We start from the raw sequence: 23,370 nt of genomic DNA, 5'->3' as shown, positions 1-23,370 counted from the left end.
CACTACCCTTATTGGACTGAACTTTCAATTCTGTTTTGTCGAACTTTGGAGAGCCCACTGTACTTAGAATTGGCTTTTAGAGAACCCGGAGTTTCATTGTCATCCTCACATCAGCCCGCCATCCGTCCGTATCCTGAGCAAGATTAATCCAGTCCCTAGCATTATATCCCACATCCCTAAATTCCATTTTAATATTATCCTCCCATTTACGTCCCTGCCTCCCCAAAGTCCTTTCTCCCTCAGGTCTTCCAACTAACACACTATAATATGCAGTTTTGAATTCACCCATTCGTGCTACATGCTCTGCCCACCTCAAACGTCTGGATTTAATGCTCCTAATTATGTCAGGTGAAGGATACAATGCGTGCAGGTCTGCGTTGTGCAACTTTCTCCATTCTCCTGTAACTTCATCCCTCTTAACCCCTAATATTTTTCTGAGCAACTTATTCTCGAACAGTCCACACCTTTGGAGTAGCGGTTAGTGCGGCTGGCCGCGAAACCTGGTGGCCCGGGTTAGAATTTCGTTCGGGACAGGTTACCTGGTTTGGGTTTTTCCGGGGTTTTCCCTCAACCCAATATGAGCAAATGCTGGATAACCATCGGTTCTGGACCCCGGTCTCATTTCACAGGCATTATCACCTTATCTAATTCAGACGCTAAATAACCTAAGATGTTGATACAGCGTCGTAAATAACCTACAAAAATATATACAGGGTGTTTCCGGGCTAGAGTTACAAACTTTCAGGGATGATGGGGAAGGAAACATGTATCAATTTGAGATAAGCAACCCTGGTCTAGAAATAACTGAGTCGAAAGTTATAAGCAAAAATAGTTGTATGCAAATGGAATTGTAATTTCGCACCACGTGCCCTCCTTCTCTTAACCTTTGGAACAGTCGTGGAAAGATGGTATGGGCCGGATGTCTCCTACGTGGGTACTTGTCCCGATACAATCTGTAACCTTGTCTACTGTTCCCATTGGCTCATCCGTATTCGAAAATCAGGTCTGCATATTCCGCTCTCGTGTACTCCTCCATTTCACTAGGACTGATCGACTGGACACTGCAGCTTCTACACATACACTGCTGTCTACAGACTTGCATACCAGGACCGACCATGTCCGTTACACATTACACCATTTGCATTGCTTTAGTGTAGTTTCCTGTCCCCACCCCTCAGACAGCGCACTGAATGCAATACTGTTAGTAGACAACGTAAACAACGTCAGATGAATACAGTATGTGTAAGATGTACAAATTAATACACATAAATAAGGTGTACAGAGGAATAAAATTATTTCTTTTCCACACAACTATTTTTGCTTGTAACTTTCGACTCAATCATTTCCGGATCAGGGTTCCTTATCTCAAATTGATACATGTGCCCTTCCCCATCATCCCTGAAAGTTTGTAACACTAACCCGGAAACACCCTGTATATTCTCGAACACCTTTAACCTCTGTTCCTCTGTCAAAGTGAGAGCCCAAGTTTCACAACCATACAGAACAACCGGTAATATAACTGTTTTATAAATTTTAACTACCAGTAGTTTTTGAAAGCAGACTAGATTACAAAAGCTTTTCAACCGAATAATAACAGGCATTTCCCATATTTATTCTGCGTTTAATTTCTTCTGTAATGTCATTTATATTTCTTACTGTTGCTCCAAGTTATTTGAATGTTTGTACCTTTTCAAAGGATACATTTCCAAATTTTATATTTCCATTTCCTCCTATGTTCAGGTCACGAGACATAATCATATTACACACATATTCATTAATTCATTTACAGTTCTGAATCTTCTCAGTGCGCTGGAACAATCTCTATTATATTCATAGTAATACCCTAGATCATATATACCCAGATAGCTCGGCCTTATAGGCTTTGACGGTGACAGCTTTTGTCAGGTTTACTATGCTGGCATTTTGTTGTTACGTAAGGAGTCACGTCATAACTCCCATTTGAATTGCATTAGCAACTCTACTGTCATCTCATGTTCGTTTATGGCGGACGGGTGGCGATCCTGGTGGCGGTTCTCTTCAAAGTGCTACCGATTTTAACATAGGGATGAGCAATCTGTTACAGGGTAATACCATACAAGATCAACTCTCAAGTGTAGAAGCAAAACCATTGCTTTCTAATTTGTACAGAGAAAAGAAACACATTAACTTACTCAAGAAGAACTTTAATTGCTTTTATTTATTTCAGTTAGAATAGTAACAACATTAAAACACTTGAAACATAAGTTCCTATGAAAATAAAGTCATCTTTCCTGACTTTTTAATAATCGTATACTTAGGTTTTGATTATTATACTTCAGAGTAACCTTTTGTTAAAGTGCACTAGCGCTACACCTGACAGATTTCTGTGTTCCAAGAAGATAAGGCTCCTAATAAACAAGAGTCGCATTTCACTTTTTACACCCCTGCTTATTTCAGTGCTTATTAAAGCAGAATGAGTGGATTAAGTTAATACGCTCGCTATGGAACTCTTATTTTCATTGCATTCTTCTTTCAACACGAGGCATTAAAGAGAATGTACCATGCTGATAAGTGAAAGCTTTAGGACTCCATCAACCCTCGTGAACGCAGCTGTATTAAAGCTGCGCCTTAAACACAAATTAGTTACGAATTAGCGTAATCATCCTTAATCTTTAAAATGTCCCGTGTTCAGTGAGATTGCCTCTGTGGATATTAGGTAACATTAAGAAATATTTTAAGAACCGTGACACGCGATTAATATTATTTCTTCATGTCGACACCTTCTGCTTCATTTTTATCACCTTACATTATTACCTTTTTTAATATGGATATGCCTTTCTCCTTCATTTTTATTCTAATTTCTTTTTTAGCTTTCTTACTCACAGCCTTTCTCTTAATTTTTTTTATCCATTCTAAAGATAACTTGTACAAGAGGGATAGTAATGGAATGAAAATTCATAATGAAACTATATCAGCAAGATAAGTTTCCAGTACTGTGAATTGTATAATAGTGCCTAATATTACGCATGATAACTACACTTCGTTCCATAATTTCTGACAAGAGATGTAAACATTGCCGGCAGGGGAGGAGACAAGTACAGTGTGTCCACAGAAACATTCCGTGGTAAATAAAAATAATATTGAACTGTCCCCCATTGAGGGTAGCCCTTACGGACTCAGTATAGTTAGTTAGTGGGGTTTAAAAAGGGCGCGTCAGCTACTATGGCTATTTGCGCCCTTATCTAAAATCTTTTACTAAACATAAACACAATACAATAACCAGAATACTTAAAAGAACTAAAAGCGTTGTCTCGGTTAAAACGAGGCAGACTCAGTATACCCTAAAAAAAATTAATATACATATGTAAACATAGATATTAAATTTTAAAGAAGGGAAAAAAAGAAAAGGGCGTGAAAAATTACAATTGCTATTAATGTGGCACCATGTGATTAATTAGTATTTGGCAGGATTTTTTTTTAACAATTATCACAATGTAATCCCTCAGAGATGTTGGCAGAGCAAACTGCCGTCGAAATTCTTTGAAAAAAGCTGATATAGTCCCTCGAGCACCTATGAGCAAGCCGAATACCTGAACGTGAATTAAGGCATATTTCAGCTTGAAATAGTTGACTGTAGGCTCATAGATCGACTTCTTCTCAAGGTGGACCTCGGCTGACTGATGACATTCTACTTCAAAACGTATCGTGGGGTCCACAATGATGCCCTGTTTAGTGTCAGCATTGTACGCTAAAATATCTACTCGTCTCGTTGACCCATTTTCAGCTAGACAGGAGATTTCTTCTTCTACTATCCAGCCCTTATTTCTTAATGCTATAATTTTATAACTGTGCGTATTACGGAATTGATATGCGTGCCATTACAAAGAACGACTCAAAAGAAATTCAGGGGATATGTAATTGTAATTGTTGATGTAATGCCACCACAAGAAATGGGAGAGGGAAATACGCTGTTTCCACTCTTTCTCTTTTCATTGTGGCATTGTTGGATAGAAGCAAATTGTGTTTAATGGTATGAATATTTACAGTTCATCTCAGATTAAATTATGCAGCGTTTAGAGAATTATGACGAACTCACAGGAACGTAACTGGTGTGTATTAGAATACCATAGCACACGGAGTTCAGCGTGCCTTCAGACGGGAGTTTCAACATGCGGATCCTACTGACAAGACGATTCTGAGGTGACAGAGATTCTGTAGGGCATAGATGCATGTGTGATTATAGAAAAGGCCTCTCAGGGAAGCGACTGTTACACCATTTAACACAATTTGCTTATATCCAAGAATATAACAATGACAAGCGAAAGAGAGAGAACAGCATCTTTTTTTTTTATGGTGTCATCTACAATTACAATTACACATTCCCTGAGATTCTTTGAGCCGTTCTTTCTAATGACAACGGTATGAATTTCGTACTACGCATAGTTATAAAATTATAGCAGTTCATAATCACGGAATGTTTCTGTGGACACACTGTATAATTGCTATTGAACCAATGACAGAAGTCTCAGTCCACGCGTGTCTTGAAGTTGGGCGGTCTGAAGCGTTCTAACTCCGCCCAACTTCAAGACATTGATTGATTGATTGATTGATTGATTGATTGATTGATTGATTGATTGATTGATTGATTGATTGATTGATCTATACATGGCCATATACATGGATGTACACGTCAATTACACAATAATAAAAAACACAATAAAATTAAAAACACTACAAGTTAAAACACATTTAAAATAAATAATATAATCAAGTAATATTGATTTAAGAATTATTTTATTGAATAAAACGTTTGATCAGTTAATATCTGTCAATTTTCACTTTAAATTTTGCATAAGGTAAAGATTGTATCTGCAATGGTAATTTGTTAAAAAACACAATGCCAGTATATGCAGGCGATTTTTCATATTTCACAAGTCTATGATTTTTTATTGAGAACAGATGTGCATTTCGTGTATTATAATATTATGTTAATCTAAATTCTTATTGCATTTATTCTCATTCTGTTTCAAGAAAATTAGGCATTTGTAAATATAAATGGATGGAAATGTTAAAATTTTGTATTGTTTAAAATAAGGTTTGCATGAGTCAGAACTATTTAATTTAAAAATGGATCGTGTAATTCTCTTTTGTGCAAAAAATATCCTATTAACATTGGTAGAGTTACCCCATGAGAAAACGGCATAACTGAGATATGCATAAGCATGCGAATAGTAAATTGAAATCAATATTTTGGTGTTTAGTATATCTCTCAGTTACAAAATAGCAAAATTAGCAGAGCAAATTTTTTTAGCAATAAAATCAGAATGCTTGTTCCAAGTCAATAGATCATCCATAATTATGCCAAGAAATTTAGTAATGTGTTGGCTTTGAGTCAATATATCCCCCAACTGACATGGAAAATTTATATTCATAGGTTTATTAACACGCGTGGCACGAGACCTCTACCATTGATTGAATAGCAATTATTATACTTCTCTACTCCGCTATCGGGAATACTTACTTCTCCTGTCAGACATTATGGGACGAAGTATACTGTAGAAATTTCACGAGAGAATCTCTGCGAGGGGAATGTGATCCTTGCGGGGTAAGAGGAGAGGGTAAGCAAGGAACTCAGCGTCTTTGAAGCAGCAGGTGGATGGGGATGTTGTCATTGGCCGGCAGGGACAAAAAAGGCTCAGTCATTGGCCAGCCGACTCCGTGTTGACCGTTGATTGTAAGAGTGGGGGAAAAACTCGCATTCCTTGCTCGGATCTTCTACTGAAATGCGAACAGTAGAGTAAAACAATTCCTATTATGGTGTCTGACAATCAAGACAATATTATATTCACAGAGCAAGGTTATTTAGACGGTAACATTTGAGATTCGCATTTGGGAGGTCCCAGGTTCAAACCCCATGGTCGGCCAATTTAACAGACTTTTCTGGATGGTTTCTCTTTGTCACAAATGCCGGATTGGAAATTGACATACCTGTACAGTTGTCCATTACCGTCTTAATCGCCAATAAACATTAAAACAAGGAATCTAAATCAGTTACATAAATAAAAGCCATCTTTAACACACAGCAATAGAAACAGGAACTCAGCAATAGTCACCGACCTATTGATATAGCCAAAGATCCTACGCACGCGATATGACCATATAAAAATATTATTTTTATCGTTATTTAATGACGCCGTCTCGACTGCGAGGTTATCCAGCGTCCTGATATTCTTTTATTATACTTTGTACATACAGAAGCCCGAAACTGGAGGGAGCATAACTTTGCTATACCACCAGGCGAAATTGTCGGTTGACGCTCTGATAATGGTAGATAACTACTAGTACTACATCCAATACACATGAAGGTAGTTCGCTTGAAAATAACAAAAACCACCTACTGTTATAAGTATATTGTGTTTTCTATCTAGGGGCATAGCCAATTTCTGCTCTTTCGGTGCTAAGAATGGTATGATTTCTATAAGTTGAACATTTTTAGAAGCGTGAAGGTAACATTTATATTATAACTGTAGACTTCAGTACAGTTCTTACGTGGTGAAATCGTACCTGACAATTTGATATTTATGAGACCCTTTCAGCAAATTCTGTACATTTTTCTGGTTTGAATTAGTGTCTATTTATCGGTCCTCTTAACCACTTGAAACCAGAGTCCACCCTTGGCGGCAAGTATGAAGTAGGTGGGGTCCGGCACAATGGGGACTGGAGTTCGACTGCAAGGCCGTAATTCAAAGTTGGACAAAAGAGAAGCAATTCCTACTTTGATCATCATCATCGCAAAGCGGTACCCTGGAACAAAGTAAAAAAACAGGTCATATTAAACTGATCTGCTAATATACAATGACAATAATTGAATCACTGATTGGAAAGGGAAGAATGTCCATGCACCTATGTTTTGAGAAAACTAAGAAACACTTATTAACACTTACAATATTGTTCCTACAGCTTTGTGATGCATTACAAACTTGTAGAAGTAAGTTCCCTGAACTGTATGGTGCGTCGTTTCAGTGCATTCGATAAATATTTTTGAATCCATCCTCTTTTGAAGTTGACGGACATTCTTCCTTTTTCCAATAAATTAAAAATTCTCATGAGTAATTTGCAAAGAAACTCAATTAAACACAGGTTTAATCTGTTATTTATTGTTAGTTAAATTTCTATTGTTAACACGGTGTGAATATTATTTAATTTCAATCAAACATCTTAAGAATTTTATAAATTGTGCTGTTGTATTAAAAATAATTTTAATTAACAATTTAACTAATAATCTTCTTCATCAGATTGGATAGGATTTCTTGTGGGCCATTGAAGAATGTTGTTATAAAACTCCTAATAGTCTGATGGAATATATTTAATTATTTTGTTAACATCTTGCAGCTTCTTGGGATGTATAGGAACTTTGGAGTCGTATGCCATATTTCTAGGAGCAGAGGTGTTCCTCTTCCCTTAAAGTCTGTATGTCTTGCGATTCAATCCATCTATCCAGTCCAAAGAAACGACATAGCCTGGGGTATTCTATATATAGGTCAAATGCCGGCAGTTAGCAAGTGAAAACTTTTACTTATGTGACTATTTAGAGCAATTTAAGATTCTTTTTAAGAAGTGTGGCCACCATTCTTTAACATCAATGATATCTTGATGTCCAATAATCTTGACTTGAAAAGCATTCTGTGTTTATCTTGAATTAACTATCATCTCAACATATTGTTTCACAGAGTAGATTCTGTCTTTTTTGTATCACTCTTTTTATTACGGTGAAATCCCTGTTGCACGGGAGGAACGAGTGACCTCGTACAGGATAACAGTGCTGAATTATCTGAAACTTGGCAATCATTGTTCGATACATAAGGCAACGTACAACAGTGTTATTGTCCACAACTGTGAAGTAACAGCGCGCCTGGACGCGAAACCAGGTGGCCCGGGTTCGATTTCCGGTCGGGACTAGTTACCTGATTGAGGTTTTTTCCGGCGTTTTCCCTCAACCCAACATGAGCAAATACTGGGTAACTATCGGTGTTGGACCTCGGACTCATTTCACCGACATTATCACCTTCATCGCATTCAGACACTAAATAACCTAAGCTGTTGATAAAGCGTCGTAAAACAACCTACTAAAAACAGTGTTATTTCGATTCTGTCCGCCGCAAGGATCACTAAACACATGTAGTTCTTTCACTGAGTCAAGTTCACTTATGTAGTCATTGAGAAATGTGCAGATTTCAATGGGGCCTCGATTAGCTTGTCCTTCATGGTAGCAATAAAACTGTGCTGTATTGTTTTCCTGGTTATGGATTCCAAATACAAAAAGCCACAGTTTTCTTAAATAAAACTTTTCCTGTACAAGAAGACAAGAAAGGGGAACATTTTGCATAAGTCGAACACTAGGTCGACTACGTCATTTCTTTCAGCACGTAATTTTATTACCTCTTGTTGTTTTATTTTATAAAATTTTGATGTTCGTCGTTTGCGAACTAACAATTCTCCACACAACCTGTGGAGTAACAGTCAGCGCGTCTGGCTGCGAAACCAGGTGGCCCGTGTTCGATTCCCGGTCGGGGAAACTTACCTAGTTGAGGTTTTTTTCCGGGGTTTTCCCTCAACCCAATATGAGCAAATGCTCGGTAACTTTCGGTGCTGGACCCCGGACTCATTTCACCGGCATTATCACCTTCATCTCATTCAGACGCTAAATAACCTATGATGTTGATAAAGCGTCGTTAAACAACCTACTAAAATAAAAATAAAACCCACACTAATAGCAAATTAGCAAATTTAAACGAGAGACAGACTTCCTACCTGACATCTCTTGGTGATGCTTACAATATTGATTGGAAAAAGGAAGAAAGTCCGGATATTCTTCCTTATTCCACTAATTGAAAATTTTACTGGGCTGTTACTTCATTGTTATTGCTGATTGACTCTTCCTTTTTCCACTAATCGATGGGTGGATGGTTCAAGAAAAAAATGTATATCTCAGTTTATTTTCGAAAAAATTGGACTTTCTTCCTTATTCCAATCAGTGATTCAATTGTCAGAAAAATTATTTGAATCGTTACTATGATTCTTATTTTCTATCCGATTTTATGAACCATAAATGTCACAGAACGTAAAGGGAAATGGATGAATGAATAAAATAATTAGTCAGTGGCTAAATATAAAAAAAATCTAGTAATTTAATTAAATAATGGTTAATAACGTAAGAATGAAATGAATGTGACGGCAGAAATGAAGAAAATAACTATAGAGTGAAGTAAATAACGAACCAACAAATTAATTAATGAATTAACGAAAGAATTGAATAGTATGATCCCAAAACCCGCTCACTCCATTTGGCCATTTGTATGATTTATACATCTATATGATTATGTTTCAACCCCTATCATTATATTTTAAGCTTCTTTTCTATCAAAACAACGTCAATCCTTTTTTAAAAGTTTGTGTTATTGCTTTATGCCACTTGAAAATTCGCTCAGTCCAAAGTCCTTTCATCAAAATGGACTGAACGTGTTTTGGGATCACACTTTTCAATTAAATAATAATATATAGAATGAAGAAAATAACAAAACAACAAATAATTTAATCCATTATTAATAACATTAATGAAATCATAATATAACATATATTACGAAAGAAATAACGAACACTGACGTGTATTATGCAAATCAAGCTTGCAGGTATAACTTCCTACCAACTGAGCTACCCGGTAACTCCACCAGACACCGATCCAGAAACAGAAAACCATAATTTTAGTCACACAGAGTTAATGTGCACTCAGTGTTGGTTGCTTGACGGTTGTCAACCCACTTTGAGGTCTGTGGATATAGAGGGAAAAATTGGATCGGCTGGAATTCTCATGCATCACAAACCACAAGTAAAACTATAAAAATATTATTTATAGAAAATTTAATATTTAGAAGAATAGTCAATTACTTTGTCATCATTAACCGCAAAAATTGCCAAAGACTGCAACCGTTTTATTTTCATTTATTGTCTTGTTTTTATAGCCAACACAATACAATTAACGTTTGGTACGACCGCGAATTCCATCGACACACTTATATTGTAACACTAGTCGTACCCGTACGCTCCGCTGCACCCGTTAGAAGTAGATATAAAGTAATTACATAATTAAAATAGGACGTTTGATCCAGGGAACATTCGTGTTTGATAGAAGGATAAATCGTTTAATATGTTACTTAATTTAAATTGTATTTAAAATATTAAAATGCGATCATTTTGATCCAGAGACCACTCATTTGGTGCAATGACAATTCCTTTAACATGTTTCTTAATTGTTATTACCAATTATTTTTGGAAAAGCGAAAATTAACAGAAAAATTTTGGCTACAGAGTTATTATTATGTTTATATTATATAACGGATGTACTCGAATTAGGAAGTTTTTAATTTGTTGTGGGAGGTCTTGAATCTCAGGAGGAACAGCTTTTACAACAGCGCAACATAATCTGCTTGGCTCATTACCCAATTTTTTTGCATTGCATTTATTGCATATATATTTTATGTATTTTAACACGATTCAATTGAGCATAGTTAAAATTTGAATTATAAAATAATGGATTGCTAAGGTAACGTACTATTACTGCATACTAAATCAATACACTCTCGTTGTTCGTTAATTCTCTGAGATAAAAATGAATATGTTCATAAACATTATTTTAAGAAATACAGGAAATGAATATACAGAATAACCTATCAAGTTTTCTGTGCATAAGAAGCTATTTTAATCTTACCTGTCCTCAATTCACTCACAAGTTACTGTAATAACATTCTAGCATTATGTCCATCCAGAGAAACTACACTTTCCAATGATGAAATAATAATTAATTATACAAATCGGTTAATTTAGCTTCCTATATTACTTCATACAAACACAGAAACATTGTCTGTAGGCTATGTTTCACAGTTTTCGATTGTTGTGTCCAAGGCCCCTTATAGACGAAGTCATTTGTTTTTTATTTCAATACACTGCCTTAGATGGCAGTTATTTTAATTTTAAAACTCATTTATCTCATTAAATATCAGTCCTATAAAACTTTATCAAAGAATAAAACTTATCAGAAATCATTTTTAAAGAAACTTTTGTTATGTAACATTTTTCACAAAAATCAATAATAAGCGAGATATTTCGATTTATTTAATTCAGGCCCCCTTATAACCCCCCTTTTAAATAACGTATTTTGAATGCCATATAGCCTAAAATCTAAGTTACAACAAACTTAATTTATATTCCAATTTTCATCGAAATCCGTTCAGCCATTATCGCGTGGAAAGGTAACAAACATACAGACAGACAGACAGATAGATAGATAGACAGACATACATACAAACAAAAATAAAAAAAAAGCGATTTTCGGTTTCAGGATGGTTAATTATACATGTTAACACCAATTATTTTTAGAAAATCGAAAATTACCAGAAAAATTTTGGCTACAGATTTATTACTAGTATAGATTAATTTAGATTGAAAATCGGCATTAGAACAAACACGTGTTCTGTATCGTAGGCCTCCGGTTGACATTTACAATGTTGCCGACGTATGGCTCGGCTTGTATATACTGTAGATAGCTCTGTACGTACAGGATCCGTAAGTGAACTGATTCATGAACCGCTTGTTGGAACGAACCTATAGTAAATTTTACACTCACCCAAGCACATGCGCGGGCCGTCTCCGAAGGGGAAGAAGGTTTGACGGTGCCGAGCCTTCTTGTTCTCCTCCGTGAAGCGCTCGGGGTCAAAGCGCATGGGATCGGGGAAGTGCTGCGGGTCTCGGTGGATGGCATACAGCGGCACAGCCACTGGAGTCCCTGCCTCCAGTTCGAATGAACCGCCCGATGGTGTTTCTAGTCTGAAAGGCTTGGTGCATTTCTTAAGAAGAACAGTTCCTGGCGGATACAGCCTCAGAGACTCTGAAAAGAAAAAAACATATTATTATTATTATTATTATTATTATTATTATTATTATTATTATTATTATTATTATTATTATTATTTTGTACTATCCAATTCTATTTCACTCATACATTCATCCAGCAGTGGAGTGTAAAAATCCGTTGAATTTCAACCAATTAGAATTGTACCTGTAGTACAATGTAGAAATATTGTATACATGGTGTAACTAAACATGTAGAAAATCTCTGGGGAAATGATAGAAGACATAAAAGCAAACAAAAACTGCATTTCGGAATATGTACTATAATATGTCTTTCTCGTGTGAAATTCTATCGTACCTGGTTAACATGTTTCGGTCTATTATCGACCTTCTTCAGAACTGGCTGTTGCTGGTCTTGGCGCGTTTTGTTTCCTGTGGGAGTGTGTATGTGTAGTGGAGTCAAAGAGTGTTTGTGTTCTGAAATTGAGTTGTGTGTTGAGAATTTCATTTGGGTGTGTTTTTGTGTGTCTGTATATTTCGTATTGTTCTACTGTGTTTAGTTTCTGGCTTTTTGGTTGAATGTGTAGAATTTCCATGTCTGTGTTGATGTCTCTGTAGGTGTGATGTAACACATCCAACCAAAAAGCCAGAAACTTAACACACTAGAACAATACGAAATATACAGACGCACAAAAACACACCCAAATGAAATTCTCAATACACAACTCAATTTCAGAACTCACACACTCTTTGAATCCATATTACACTACACCAGCGTTGTCAGACACAGCCTAAACGGAGCGGAGCGCTCCACTATAACTCGTTGCGTGCTCCGGTGCTTCCACAGACATAAGCAAGTTCACGCTCCGACTGGACGTCTCTAGCACCACAACCGGTTTCGGAGCTTACAACTCTGACACTACTGCACTACACAAACACACCCCCACAGGAAACAAAAAAAAGGCGCCAAGACCAGCAACAGCCAGTTCTGAAGAAGGTCGATAACAGACCGAAACATGTTAACCAGGTACGATAGAATTTAACACGAGAAAGACATATAATATATATTCCGAAGTCATACAGTGTTAAAAGTTGTGTAATCAAGATGTAAAAAGTTCATATAAACATCACTAGAAAGTATAGAATAGCCAAAAGTTATAAATAGTAATTTTCCGAGAGCCGTAATGCATTTCACAATATTGAAGTTTAAGAAAATGCGCGGATTTTTAATTACAAAATTATTATTATTATTATTATTATTATTATTATTATTATTATTATTAATATTGTTGTTGTTATTGTTGTTTTGGATGTACTTATCAGAATTTGAATGCACGCTACTGATACATATGGTGATTAAATTACTCTAAACGTAGCTGCAATTTCTCATAACTTTAATGTTTTGCTTTATTCCATACAAAAATTATAGGCCTATATCTTCGAAACTATTAATGCTACGTGCAGGATTCACGAATTCCATTCAGGTTACCAATGGAGCTTAGAAAATCATCGCATTCAGTCAATTTGAGAAAGCAGTGTATTATGATAATAAGTTATTGAAAATTACTTTGCAGAACGAAAAGTTACATTTCTTCGGGTCAAATTTCTGCACATTTGAAGGACAAAACTAAAATTCTTGCAGTCACTTATTATTGTAAATGGATTGTTCTCTTAAATTGACTGAAAATATTGGGAATTAAGTTAATGGTTTTCCCAGAACACGCTATGAAATATTTCACAGAATGAACTCAATAGTGTCAGATAATAATAATAATAACAATAATAATAATAACAATAATAATAATAATAATAATAATACTTAATCGCACTGTGGTGTGACATTTACAAAGAGTCTGAAATTATTAATAAACAAAAATAAGTAGATGCCTGTCATGTTATTACCCTTGCTATCAAAAGTGGCCTCACTTGTACTGGAAACAGAGGTGCTAATAATCCATTACATCTTCTTCATGCAGATGTTCCTCTGAGTCGGTCACTGCTAGTTACACGTTTTGGTTGCTGATCACGTCATCCAGAAACGTTCTGTGGCACATAGATAAGGAGGGCTTTCAGATCCTTTACTTTATCAGAAGTGAGCTTTATTGGCGTGGCATAGTACCTCTTTGGCAAAACCAGCTGAGAGAGGTCGGCCTGTTCTTAATGCGACATCTGTTCACATCAACACTGGTTACGAGCTTAGAAATATAAACATTCTGGAGATCATAATCACTCCCAGAAATTACGAAATACAGGCTGTATTTTCTCCATACCTAATGCGTAGAAGCACCCACAAGTACATGGCGGACCTATACCGCGAGCTTGCACATGTCGAGATGTTTTCGTACTAATGTACGATTCACTTTTGTTCCTTTTAATCTTTGCTTGTACGTTTATCCATTTTTCGACATGCCTCTGACGTTTCCTACAATAACCAGATATGTGTGGTTGATTATCACTCTCACTATTACTCATACAAGCTATTACAATGTTCATAAATACACGTAATTCCTCACTACGGTTGTACTCGTCTGTGTGGTTACAACGCAGACAATGAATGGCGCGCGCCTTCAGACGGAGTGGCGTATTCGCCCTTCTCGTACGGACGAACCTGTCACAGACTATGCAGTATCTCCAACCTTACAAACAATGATAATTTCGATGTAGCAAGGGAGAGCCCGCCAACGTCTGCCAGACTTAAGTTGTAGATATGTCTTAAAATAAATATTCGGAGGGGAAAAAAAATTGACCTTTGGCGGGCTCGCCCTTCTCTTACGGAACGCCTCATATGTCTGGCAGTACTCAAACTGAAAACAATGTTTTGGTACGAACTTCCTAAAACTAGTTATAAGTAAGAAGCATACTTACATTAACGAGTAACTGTTATAAAGTTTTATGGTACCAGTATATTGTAATTATACAGAATAAAATTTTAGCAGGATAATACTATTATAATCTACAAATTTTAGGGATATAATAATTAATAACCACATTTATTGCAGTGCTTGAACAATGTTTATGTTGGCACACTGTACTGAGGATATAAACATAGACAATGGCGGCAGTAGAAGAAGGGAATGTTGTCGAAAGTGTGAGAATTAGTGGAAATTATCGAGGAAAAGTAATCTAGAAACCTGGCTAAATGAAAGATACGATTATTACTTTAAGGTAAGCAATGAACGGAAATAATTTTTTTATGTGGGAGATAGTTTTTGTGATTGTTCAATGAGATTTAAAATATTTGTCTTTTATATAGTTAAAGTTATCTTATTTTCAACAAAAAAAAAAAGCAGAAAATTGTGGGTTAACATGTTTTTCCGGGCATGTCTTCAAATGTAATATTTGATTATTTTTACATGAACGAATTTGGAAAGTGTAAGTACGGGAAATGTGAGACAATTTTGCCGAAGGTGTGAAGTTCTGTTCATATTCAAATGGATAAGTCATTTGAATATATAACTTATAGATCAGAATTCGAAACGTATTACAGATGATAAACATTTTTTTTCACCATACTATTGAGGAGAGTCCTTAAAACGGCTTCCGTAAGTGCATAATAAACTAAAAACCTTCTCCCGTTCTCCATTTTGTAGAATTTAGGTAGGACGGAATTTTCATCTCCAAACTGGGAGACCGAAATTAGACTCTTAGCTACTCATTTTAATAACAATACATCTAATATTCTCTTACCATTAACAGCCATATCCAAGTACGTCATTTCCTGAAGTCCATCAAAAGTCAGTTCACCACCATATTTCTTCAGCACGTCGTCCACCTCTTGTCGCACCTTCGCCTGACAATCGGGATTGGTGGCCAGGCAGTACAAAGCGAAGGCCATACTAGCAGAAGATGTCTCATAGCCATCCCCAAAAAATGTAGTTGCCTGGGCAATCACATCGTCTTCTGTGAATACTAAAATTACAAATGCAATTATTTGCTTACTGCTTCTTTCTAGCAGAGGTTAGTTAGAGACGATTAGGGTACATAATGATAGACAGTGGTGGTGCAGTGAGATTGGAAAGGATACCAAAAGAGTAAGAAAATATTGCCACCCAGCCGCTTTTCCTCAATATTATAAAATATACTCCTGAACTTTCTGCTTATTTGTTAAAAAAAATTCAAACTGCCTTTAAATCATAACGGTATACGCTTGTCTTACGCATATGTATAGTCGAAGTCAAATTTTTGCTCGTCCTTCTTACTGTATAAATTATTTTTGTTAGCAACAAATTTTATTCTCAAGATCAGCTATCACTTTGTCATTCCTCTTTCATGATATAAGGCAAATACACAACCAAAAAAATGAATTTTGGGTTTCAGGTCAAGTGAAAGCTGTTATGTCTTTCGTGCTCTTTTAATAAAACATTCTTACTTACAAGAGAACCGTTCCAGGTCGTGCTCTTTGAATTGAATGGAAATGCCTATTTAAGGGGTTAAGTACAGCTTAGAGCAGTAAAACTTTTGGAAATATTCAACATTTTTTCCCTCCATTACTGTATCTTGTACAATAATGAAAATTAGTATGTGTAGAACACTCTCTTTCTGCTATATGAAAAATATAATTTTACGATTAAAAAAATTACCGTAGGCCTATGTATATATATATATATATATATATATATATATTTTTTTTTTTTTTTTTCCAAAATTCAGAATAGTGGCAGTTCACTCTGCGGTGATGAAGCGTTTCCCTTATAACACATAAATTTGTTAACTTTTTCATGTTCTTTCTCTATTATTTTATTGCTGAAACTCATGTTTACAATATCATGCTCTTTCTACTACATTAGTTAATAAATAATATATTTTTTTAATTTTGTATTAGAAGAAAATACTGATATTTCACCATTTTTAAAATGAATGTATTTATCAGACAATTTATCAACGGTAGAGAAGTGATCTTGCATCATATTGTATATATATATATATATATATACATGACAATATACTGTATATATATATATATATATATGACAGGTCCACACCTGTGGAGTAACGGTCAGCGCGTCTGGCCGCGAAACCAGGTGGCTCGGGTTCGATTTCCGGTCGGGGCAAGTTACCGGATTGAGGTTTTTTCCGGGGTTTTTCCTCAACCCAATATGAGCAAATGCTGGGTAACTTTCGGTGTTGGACCCCGGACTCATTTCACCGGCATTATCACCATCTCATTCAGACGCTAAATAACCAAAGATGTTGATAAACCGTCGTAAAATAACCTACCAATATATATATATATATATATATATATATATATATATATATATATATATATATGACAGGCATAAATATACACAACAAATTTCATCACAGAACGATGGATAGTTTTTGAGTTATGTGGGAAACGCTTCATCACTGCAGAGTGAACTGAATTTTGAAAAAAAAAATATATATATATATATATAATTTTTTTTAAATCGTAATTTTTTTTCATATAGCAGAAGGACAGTGTTTTACACATACTAATTTTCATTATTTACAATCTACAGTAATGGAGGAAAAAAATGTTGAATATTTCCAAAATTTTACTGCTGTAAGCTGTACCTAACCCCTTAAGCCAATTTTCGTAAGTAAAAATAGTGTCATCAATCTGACCATTGCAGGAATCCAGAAGTAGTAGTGTGTCTTTCTTAACATCCGAGAGAAATACATCTTTTAACCATCTTCTTACGTAACTTTTTGTCAGTTTACCGGAACTAGTACTTGCATCGACCACGATATTAAATGGCTTATCTTTTTCCACATGTTGCTTTACTTTAGGTCCAAATTCTCCTTTCGGTTCTTGAAAGCATAGTATGTACAGTCGTGTTCCTAGACTTCCAGCTGCATACCTATGGATTTGGACGGTGTAGGAAAGAGTGAAACATGCCATAGACTGTACTACTACCACAGTCTAGTTTATACAGTCACGAATTTTGTGCTGTGGGGGTGCTAGGAACAATAGACTGTGCCGGTACTGTTTCGCATTATCTGTAATGAGGCGATATTAGTGATCCTAGTTGGTTAGCAACTATCTATGGATGCATATTTACTACGTATTGAGCTTCGTGACTGTATATACCAGACTGTGCTACTTCTATATTAATGTGAGTTAAGAGAGAGAAAATAGACTAAAGCATTAATGCCAGAGCTGTGATAAGGTGTCGCGAAGCTACGTTGGTCCGAGTGCGCGCAAGATGCGGTATAAGTAGCAACAATTTTCAAGGGAATATATTCCGTACACGAGGAAAAAGCGAAACAAAGACTATTGTCACGTATCTTAACAAACGAAAATTAGCTTAAATAGGAATTTGCATTACATTAAAGCTCTACGACCTGGATCGGTTCTCTTGTTAGAGCATGCTGTGATTACATGTCGCAATTCTCAGACGATCAAAAGGGAGTACCTCGAAAAAGGCCTCTGCAACTTTTCTTTATATACAATAAATTTGATCACTACTACCGGGGATTTAATCTTGACCACCTGAATGATAGACCAGCACAATATTACTCAGACACAGACATGGCCTATATCAAACTTTCATTATTTCTTCACTGCAAAATAAAATTATTAATCCTCAATATAAAATAATTAATAAATACAAAATTACTTCTCATGGTGACTGTTATATATTTTATTAAATAAATTTTAACTTCTTTTCTCGCATTGCTGTTAGCCCGAGGATGAATGGAGCACATGACATTAAGCTTTCTCAAAATGTATTGTTCATTAAACCTATTACTTCTTCTGGTTCATGATGCGGACCTGAAAACTATGAGATCGCAACAGTCGCCTTTCGAATTTGACTCGTACAGGACGGAAAAATTAAGTCTCGGGTTCAGGTTCCGATGACTGTAAAAGATGGTGACCACATATAACAGATAGTTCAAACCCTATTTTTAGAGAAAACAGTCGCTAGTGCTTAGTGATAGGCTGTTACTTCTTACAAACTTATTTTCTTTTCAGTTGTATAAGTTCTGTCAGTGGAACGGCATACTTCGGATTGAGACAAGTGGACAACAGCCTTGGAGCTCATATAGTAATTACATGATTCTCGACATGAATGCACCGCTTAAGGTCGCGAGTGTCTGTATTTATTTTTATTCTTTCCAACATCTCTCTGCGTTTTTATATCTTTGTATCTTACTGTTTTTCTCTGGAGAAAATTCCTTGGGGTCATGTCCGTTAGTGGCATCGTCGTCCGCGATGGTACCCTTTGCCTTGAGAGTGATGAGGTGCTGCAGGTAGTCATAACGGGTTATATTGTTCTTCTCTCTGTATGTCGTCACCTCTCTAATGATGCGACGGAAGAATTCTTGCACTTTTGGAGTAGCAAATCTGAAAAAGAAACAAAATTCTGGTTTGGTGCTTATTTATTGAGAGTGGAAATGCTGTTCCATCAAGTACCCACAATCTTTTTATTTCATTACATTTATTTTACTTCTCCCAACGTATATAAAATTATTGTGTAATTAGGACAGTTATGCTGATAAATGTCAAAAAGTCCTTAAATAATAGCAATTATTAGGTAATTTGTAAGTAGTTATTTTAGGATGCTCTAACAACATCTTAGTTATTTAGCGTCTGAATCAGGTGAAGGTGATAATGCCGGAGAAATGAGTCCAGGATCTAGCATCGAGTCGCCCTCGGTAGCGTAGTTGCTATAGCGCTAGCCTTCTGTGCTCGAGGTTGCGGGTTCGATCCCGGCCGAAGGGTGTTTAAATGCGACAGGCTCATGTCAGTAGATTTACTGGCATGTAAAATAACTCCTGCGGGACAAAATTCTAGCACACGGGCGACGCTGATACAACCTCTGCAGTTGCGAGCGTCGTTAAATAAACCGTAATTTTTTTTTCTAGCACCGAAAGTTACCCAGCATTTGCTCAAATTGGGTTGAGGGGAAACCCCCGGAAAAAACCTCAACCAGGTAACTTGCCTCGACCGGAATTCGAACCCGAGCCACCAGGTTTCGCGGCCAGACGCGTACAGAAGCTAATTTATTCCGCTACAGTGAGTTAAATTAACGAAGAATAATTGCTTATTGAGGTTGTAAAAAGACATTCTGTTCTTTATGACACACTGATAAGAACTGTCACGATTTAACAATGACAAGAAATGTCTGGGAGATAGTCGACCAGGTCGTAAATTTCTCATGTATGTAAACATAATAATTTGTTAGTAGACACTATAGCTTTTGGGCAAAATAAATTTAACCACAAGACACAAAAATCATGGCTTAATTTATATATTATTATAGTAAGCTTGTTTATATTCTAAGATGGAAGAAAAGTTGCAAGAAGAGCAGTTTGGCTTCAGGAAGAGGAAAGGTACAGAGATACAACTGGACTGCTATGGACAATCGGCGAAAAATACCTAGACAAGAATAAAGAAGTATATGTAGTATTTGTGGACATAGAAAAAGCTTTTGACAGAGTGGATTGGAATAAACTGATGGGGATCCTGAAGAATATTGATGTGGATTGGAAAGAGAGAAAACTGTTCATTAATCTTTGTATGAAACAACGAGTCAAAGTCAGGATAGGAGAATAAATGTCAGAGCGAATTGAAATAATTGGGATAGGAGTACGTCAAGGATGTCCTTTATCACCTACCTTGTTCAACATCTACTTGGAGGATTTAGTAAAGAACTGTTTTCAGAATATGGGAGGAGTGATAGTAAGAGGAAGAAGAATAAAATGCATAAGATTTGCTGATGATATGGCGTTGTTAGCAGAAGAGGAAATGATACTAAAGGATATGCTACTGGAGCTAAATAACAGCTGTGAGCATCATGGGATGAAGATAAATGCAAATAAGACGAAGAGCATGGTCATAGGAAGAAAAATACAGCAGATAAATTTGCGAATTCTAAATGAGGCAGTAGAGCAAGTGGATAGATTCAGGTACTTTGGGTGTACTATAAGCAGTAACATGAGCTGCTGCAAGGAAGTCAAAAGGAGGATAGCAATGGCAAAGGAAGCTTTTAATAAAAAAAGAGCATTTTCTGCGGACCTCTGGAAAAAAGAACTAAGGAAGAGACTCGTGAAGTGCTTTGTATGGAATGTGGCATTGTATGAGGCAGAAACATGGACATTACGACGAAGTGAAGAGAAGCGAATAGAAGCATTTGAAATGTGGATATGGAGAAGAATGGAACGTGTGAAGTAGACAGAGAGAGTAAGAAATGAAACTGTGTTGAAAGGAGTGGATGAAGAAAGATTGATACTGAAACTGATCAAGAAGAGGAAAAGGAATTGGTTGGGTCACAGGCCGAGAAGAAACTGCCTACTGAAGGATACACTGGAAGGAATGGTTAACGGGAGAAGAGTTTGGGGTAGAAGAAGATATCAGATGATAGACGACATTAAGATATATGGATCATATGAGGAAGCGAAAAGGAAGGCAGAAAATAGGAAAGATTGGAGAAAACTGGGTTTGCAGTGAAAGACCTGCCTTTGGGCAGAACACTAAATGAATGGATGAATAGCAAGCCTGAATATAAAAAATAATACATAAAATATTAGATACTTTTTTCCATTACAATTTATTATATTGGACAAAATTAATTCAACAATAATGACCAAACACATAGATCCTATTTTTTTAACCTAGTTTCAGTTTCCAGGATTGAACGCTCTGTCTTTCCATGCCACTCTTCCTTCAGAAGACATGAAGCAATCTTGCAAACGTTTCTCTAATTGCAAAAGCACTCCTTACACTGTTACGAGGTAGCTTGCCCAATAGCTCTAAAAACGGCTCGCTAGACATTCTGAGATATTTAATGAATTTTTCTTCATCCTGCAGAAATCCGGACAGAGGTGGTAATATTTACCACACTGTTCTCTTTTTAAATTTAAACCATGCACCCAAAACTTTCTTTCCTTTTTTTTCTGTCTTCGCACGCAAATGCAACAGCAATAACTTCTCTCTCGTCAGATGATGAGCTCGACATCTTCGCTCAAATTCTAAAAACAATGCACTTGTTTTGTCTAGCCGGGATGACTGGCTGGCTGAGCGGCAGCAGACGAACGCATTGTGTGGCTGAGTCACTGTTGTGGACTTTTACGCCATAAACTGAAATGAAATGAACTGAACTGATCGGAACGGATGCAGTATATTCCCTGCTTAAAGCGTAACCCTCTCAGTGGTTCTTCCGTCTTAGGGAAAAGATAGTATAGTGAACACAGAACAATAAGGTCACGCAAGCACCGAATGCCGACGGAAGAAATGCGAATGAAATAATACGATAAGGAAGAGCGGGTGACAGGAAAGGTCACGAGATAACTTTAATGATATTCAAGAGTACAATCGGAAGAGAAATGACATCAATAGAATCAGTCTTGCGTTGTGATAGTTACATTACGGTTTTAGTTTGTTCCATTGCATCAGAATATGTGTCTTGTATCGTACGGTATTATTATTTCATTCGTAAACATACGTTGCGTGTTTAATTAGCTTCGAATTTTTCTCTTGCTACGTTCTTTATTTCCACACCGATGTCCTCATTTGTTCATTTTCTTTAAAGAGACAATACTTTCATCGGCTCGTACCTATCGCCCCCTCGGCGTGCCTACATACACACGTCAAAACAGATAGCAATGCCACCATTGCTTTTCGGTAATCGTTCCTTGCGCGAGCTATATCGACAAGAGGCGAGCCTTGACGTGGCTAATTTTCTGCAATCAACTACTGAAATTGCTGCAATGTTAACTAGTTAACGACCGCGCTAGCTCGGTGTGGCGAAGCCTTTTTATTTATTTCTTGACGCGTGGAAAACGCATTACATGTGGGATTCTCTCGTTAATAGCAGAGTCCGTGGATTACCAGAGTACCGCATTCTTTTGCGCCGGAAATACTGACAAATCAGCCATTGTTATTTCAGCGCGCGCTGTTTGCCGTATACAGTTATATAGGAAATGAATGTAGCTTATGTAGCCTATATCAGAGTCAAATATGTTTAATGTTAAGGGCCACGAACCATAGGCGGAGAAAGAACCGTTTCTTTGGGGGGGGGGGGGCAAAGCAAAAGCATAGGATCTCCATATAACGGGGTTATGGGAGACATAATTTACCTCCTCCCCCCTTTATAGCTAGACCATGGTACAGAATATCGGAAAATGATTATTTAATAAAGGTATTTTCGGGGACATGTTTCTTACAGTGTTACATCCAGGTCCGCGATGTTTCGGACCGAGTTGTATTGGGCTTGAACTGTAGGTCTACCACAAATTGTAATAGATCATAACTTAAAACAATCTCCCTCTTTTTTTTCTTTCGCACAGAAACGCATGCATACATCAATAAAACCAGGTAACAGTGCTAACAGAAACTCTTTTATATGAAGTTTACTTTCCTGAAGATATTATGTGAAAATAATGTAAACTCTATAGGCTGGTTCACAATAAACCGGGAACGGAAACGACAACGAGAACGAGAATGGAAATTTTGTTAAAATAAATGTATTTAAATGTGAACGTTCATAATTAACTATTGTGGATGCTCACATTTAAATA

General features: G+C 36.5%; 1 protein-coding gene across 1 annotated transcript in view; it reads right to left on the bottom strand.

Moving 5' to 3' along the window:
• Positions 1–2,178: 2,178 nt before the first annotated feature.
• The window catches only part of LOC138703424 (cytochrome P450 9e2-like), a 40,374-nt gene continuing 19,182 nt past the window's right edge, over positions 2,179–23,370 (bottom strand). Inside the window, exons 6-9 of the mRNA XM_069831271.1 lie at positions 19,005–19,195; positions 15,571–15,792; positions 11,660–11,920; positions 2,179–6,783 (exon numbers count right to left, since the gene is read on the bottom strand). Coding sequence (XP_069687372.1) covers positions 6,611–6,783; positions 11,660–11,920; positions 15,571–15,792; positions 19,005–19,195 — 847 coding nt within the window. The 3' untranslated portion in view covers positions 2,179–6,610. The remainder of the gene's footprint in view (positions 6,784–11,659; positions 11,921–15,570; positions 15,793–19,004; positions 19,196–23,370) is intronic.

This window comes from Periplaneta americana, chromosome 7 (assembly GCF_040183065.1).
Source record: "Periplaneta americana isolate PAMFEO1 chromosome 7, P.americana_PAMFEO1_priV1, whole genome shotgun sequence".
In the NCBI taxonomy this organism is placed as follows: domain Eukaryota; kingdom Metazoa; phylum Arthropoda; class Insecta; order Blattodea; family Blattidae; genus Periplaneta; species Periplaneta americana.
The sequence above is the reverse complement of the archived record's forward strand: the minus strand, read 5'-3'. Positions and strand labels throughout refer to the sequence as shown.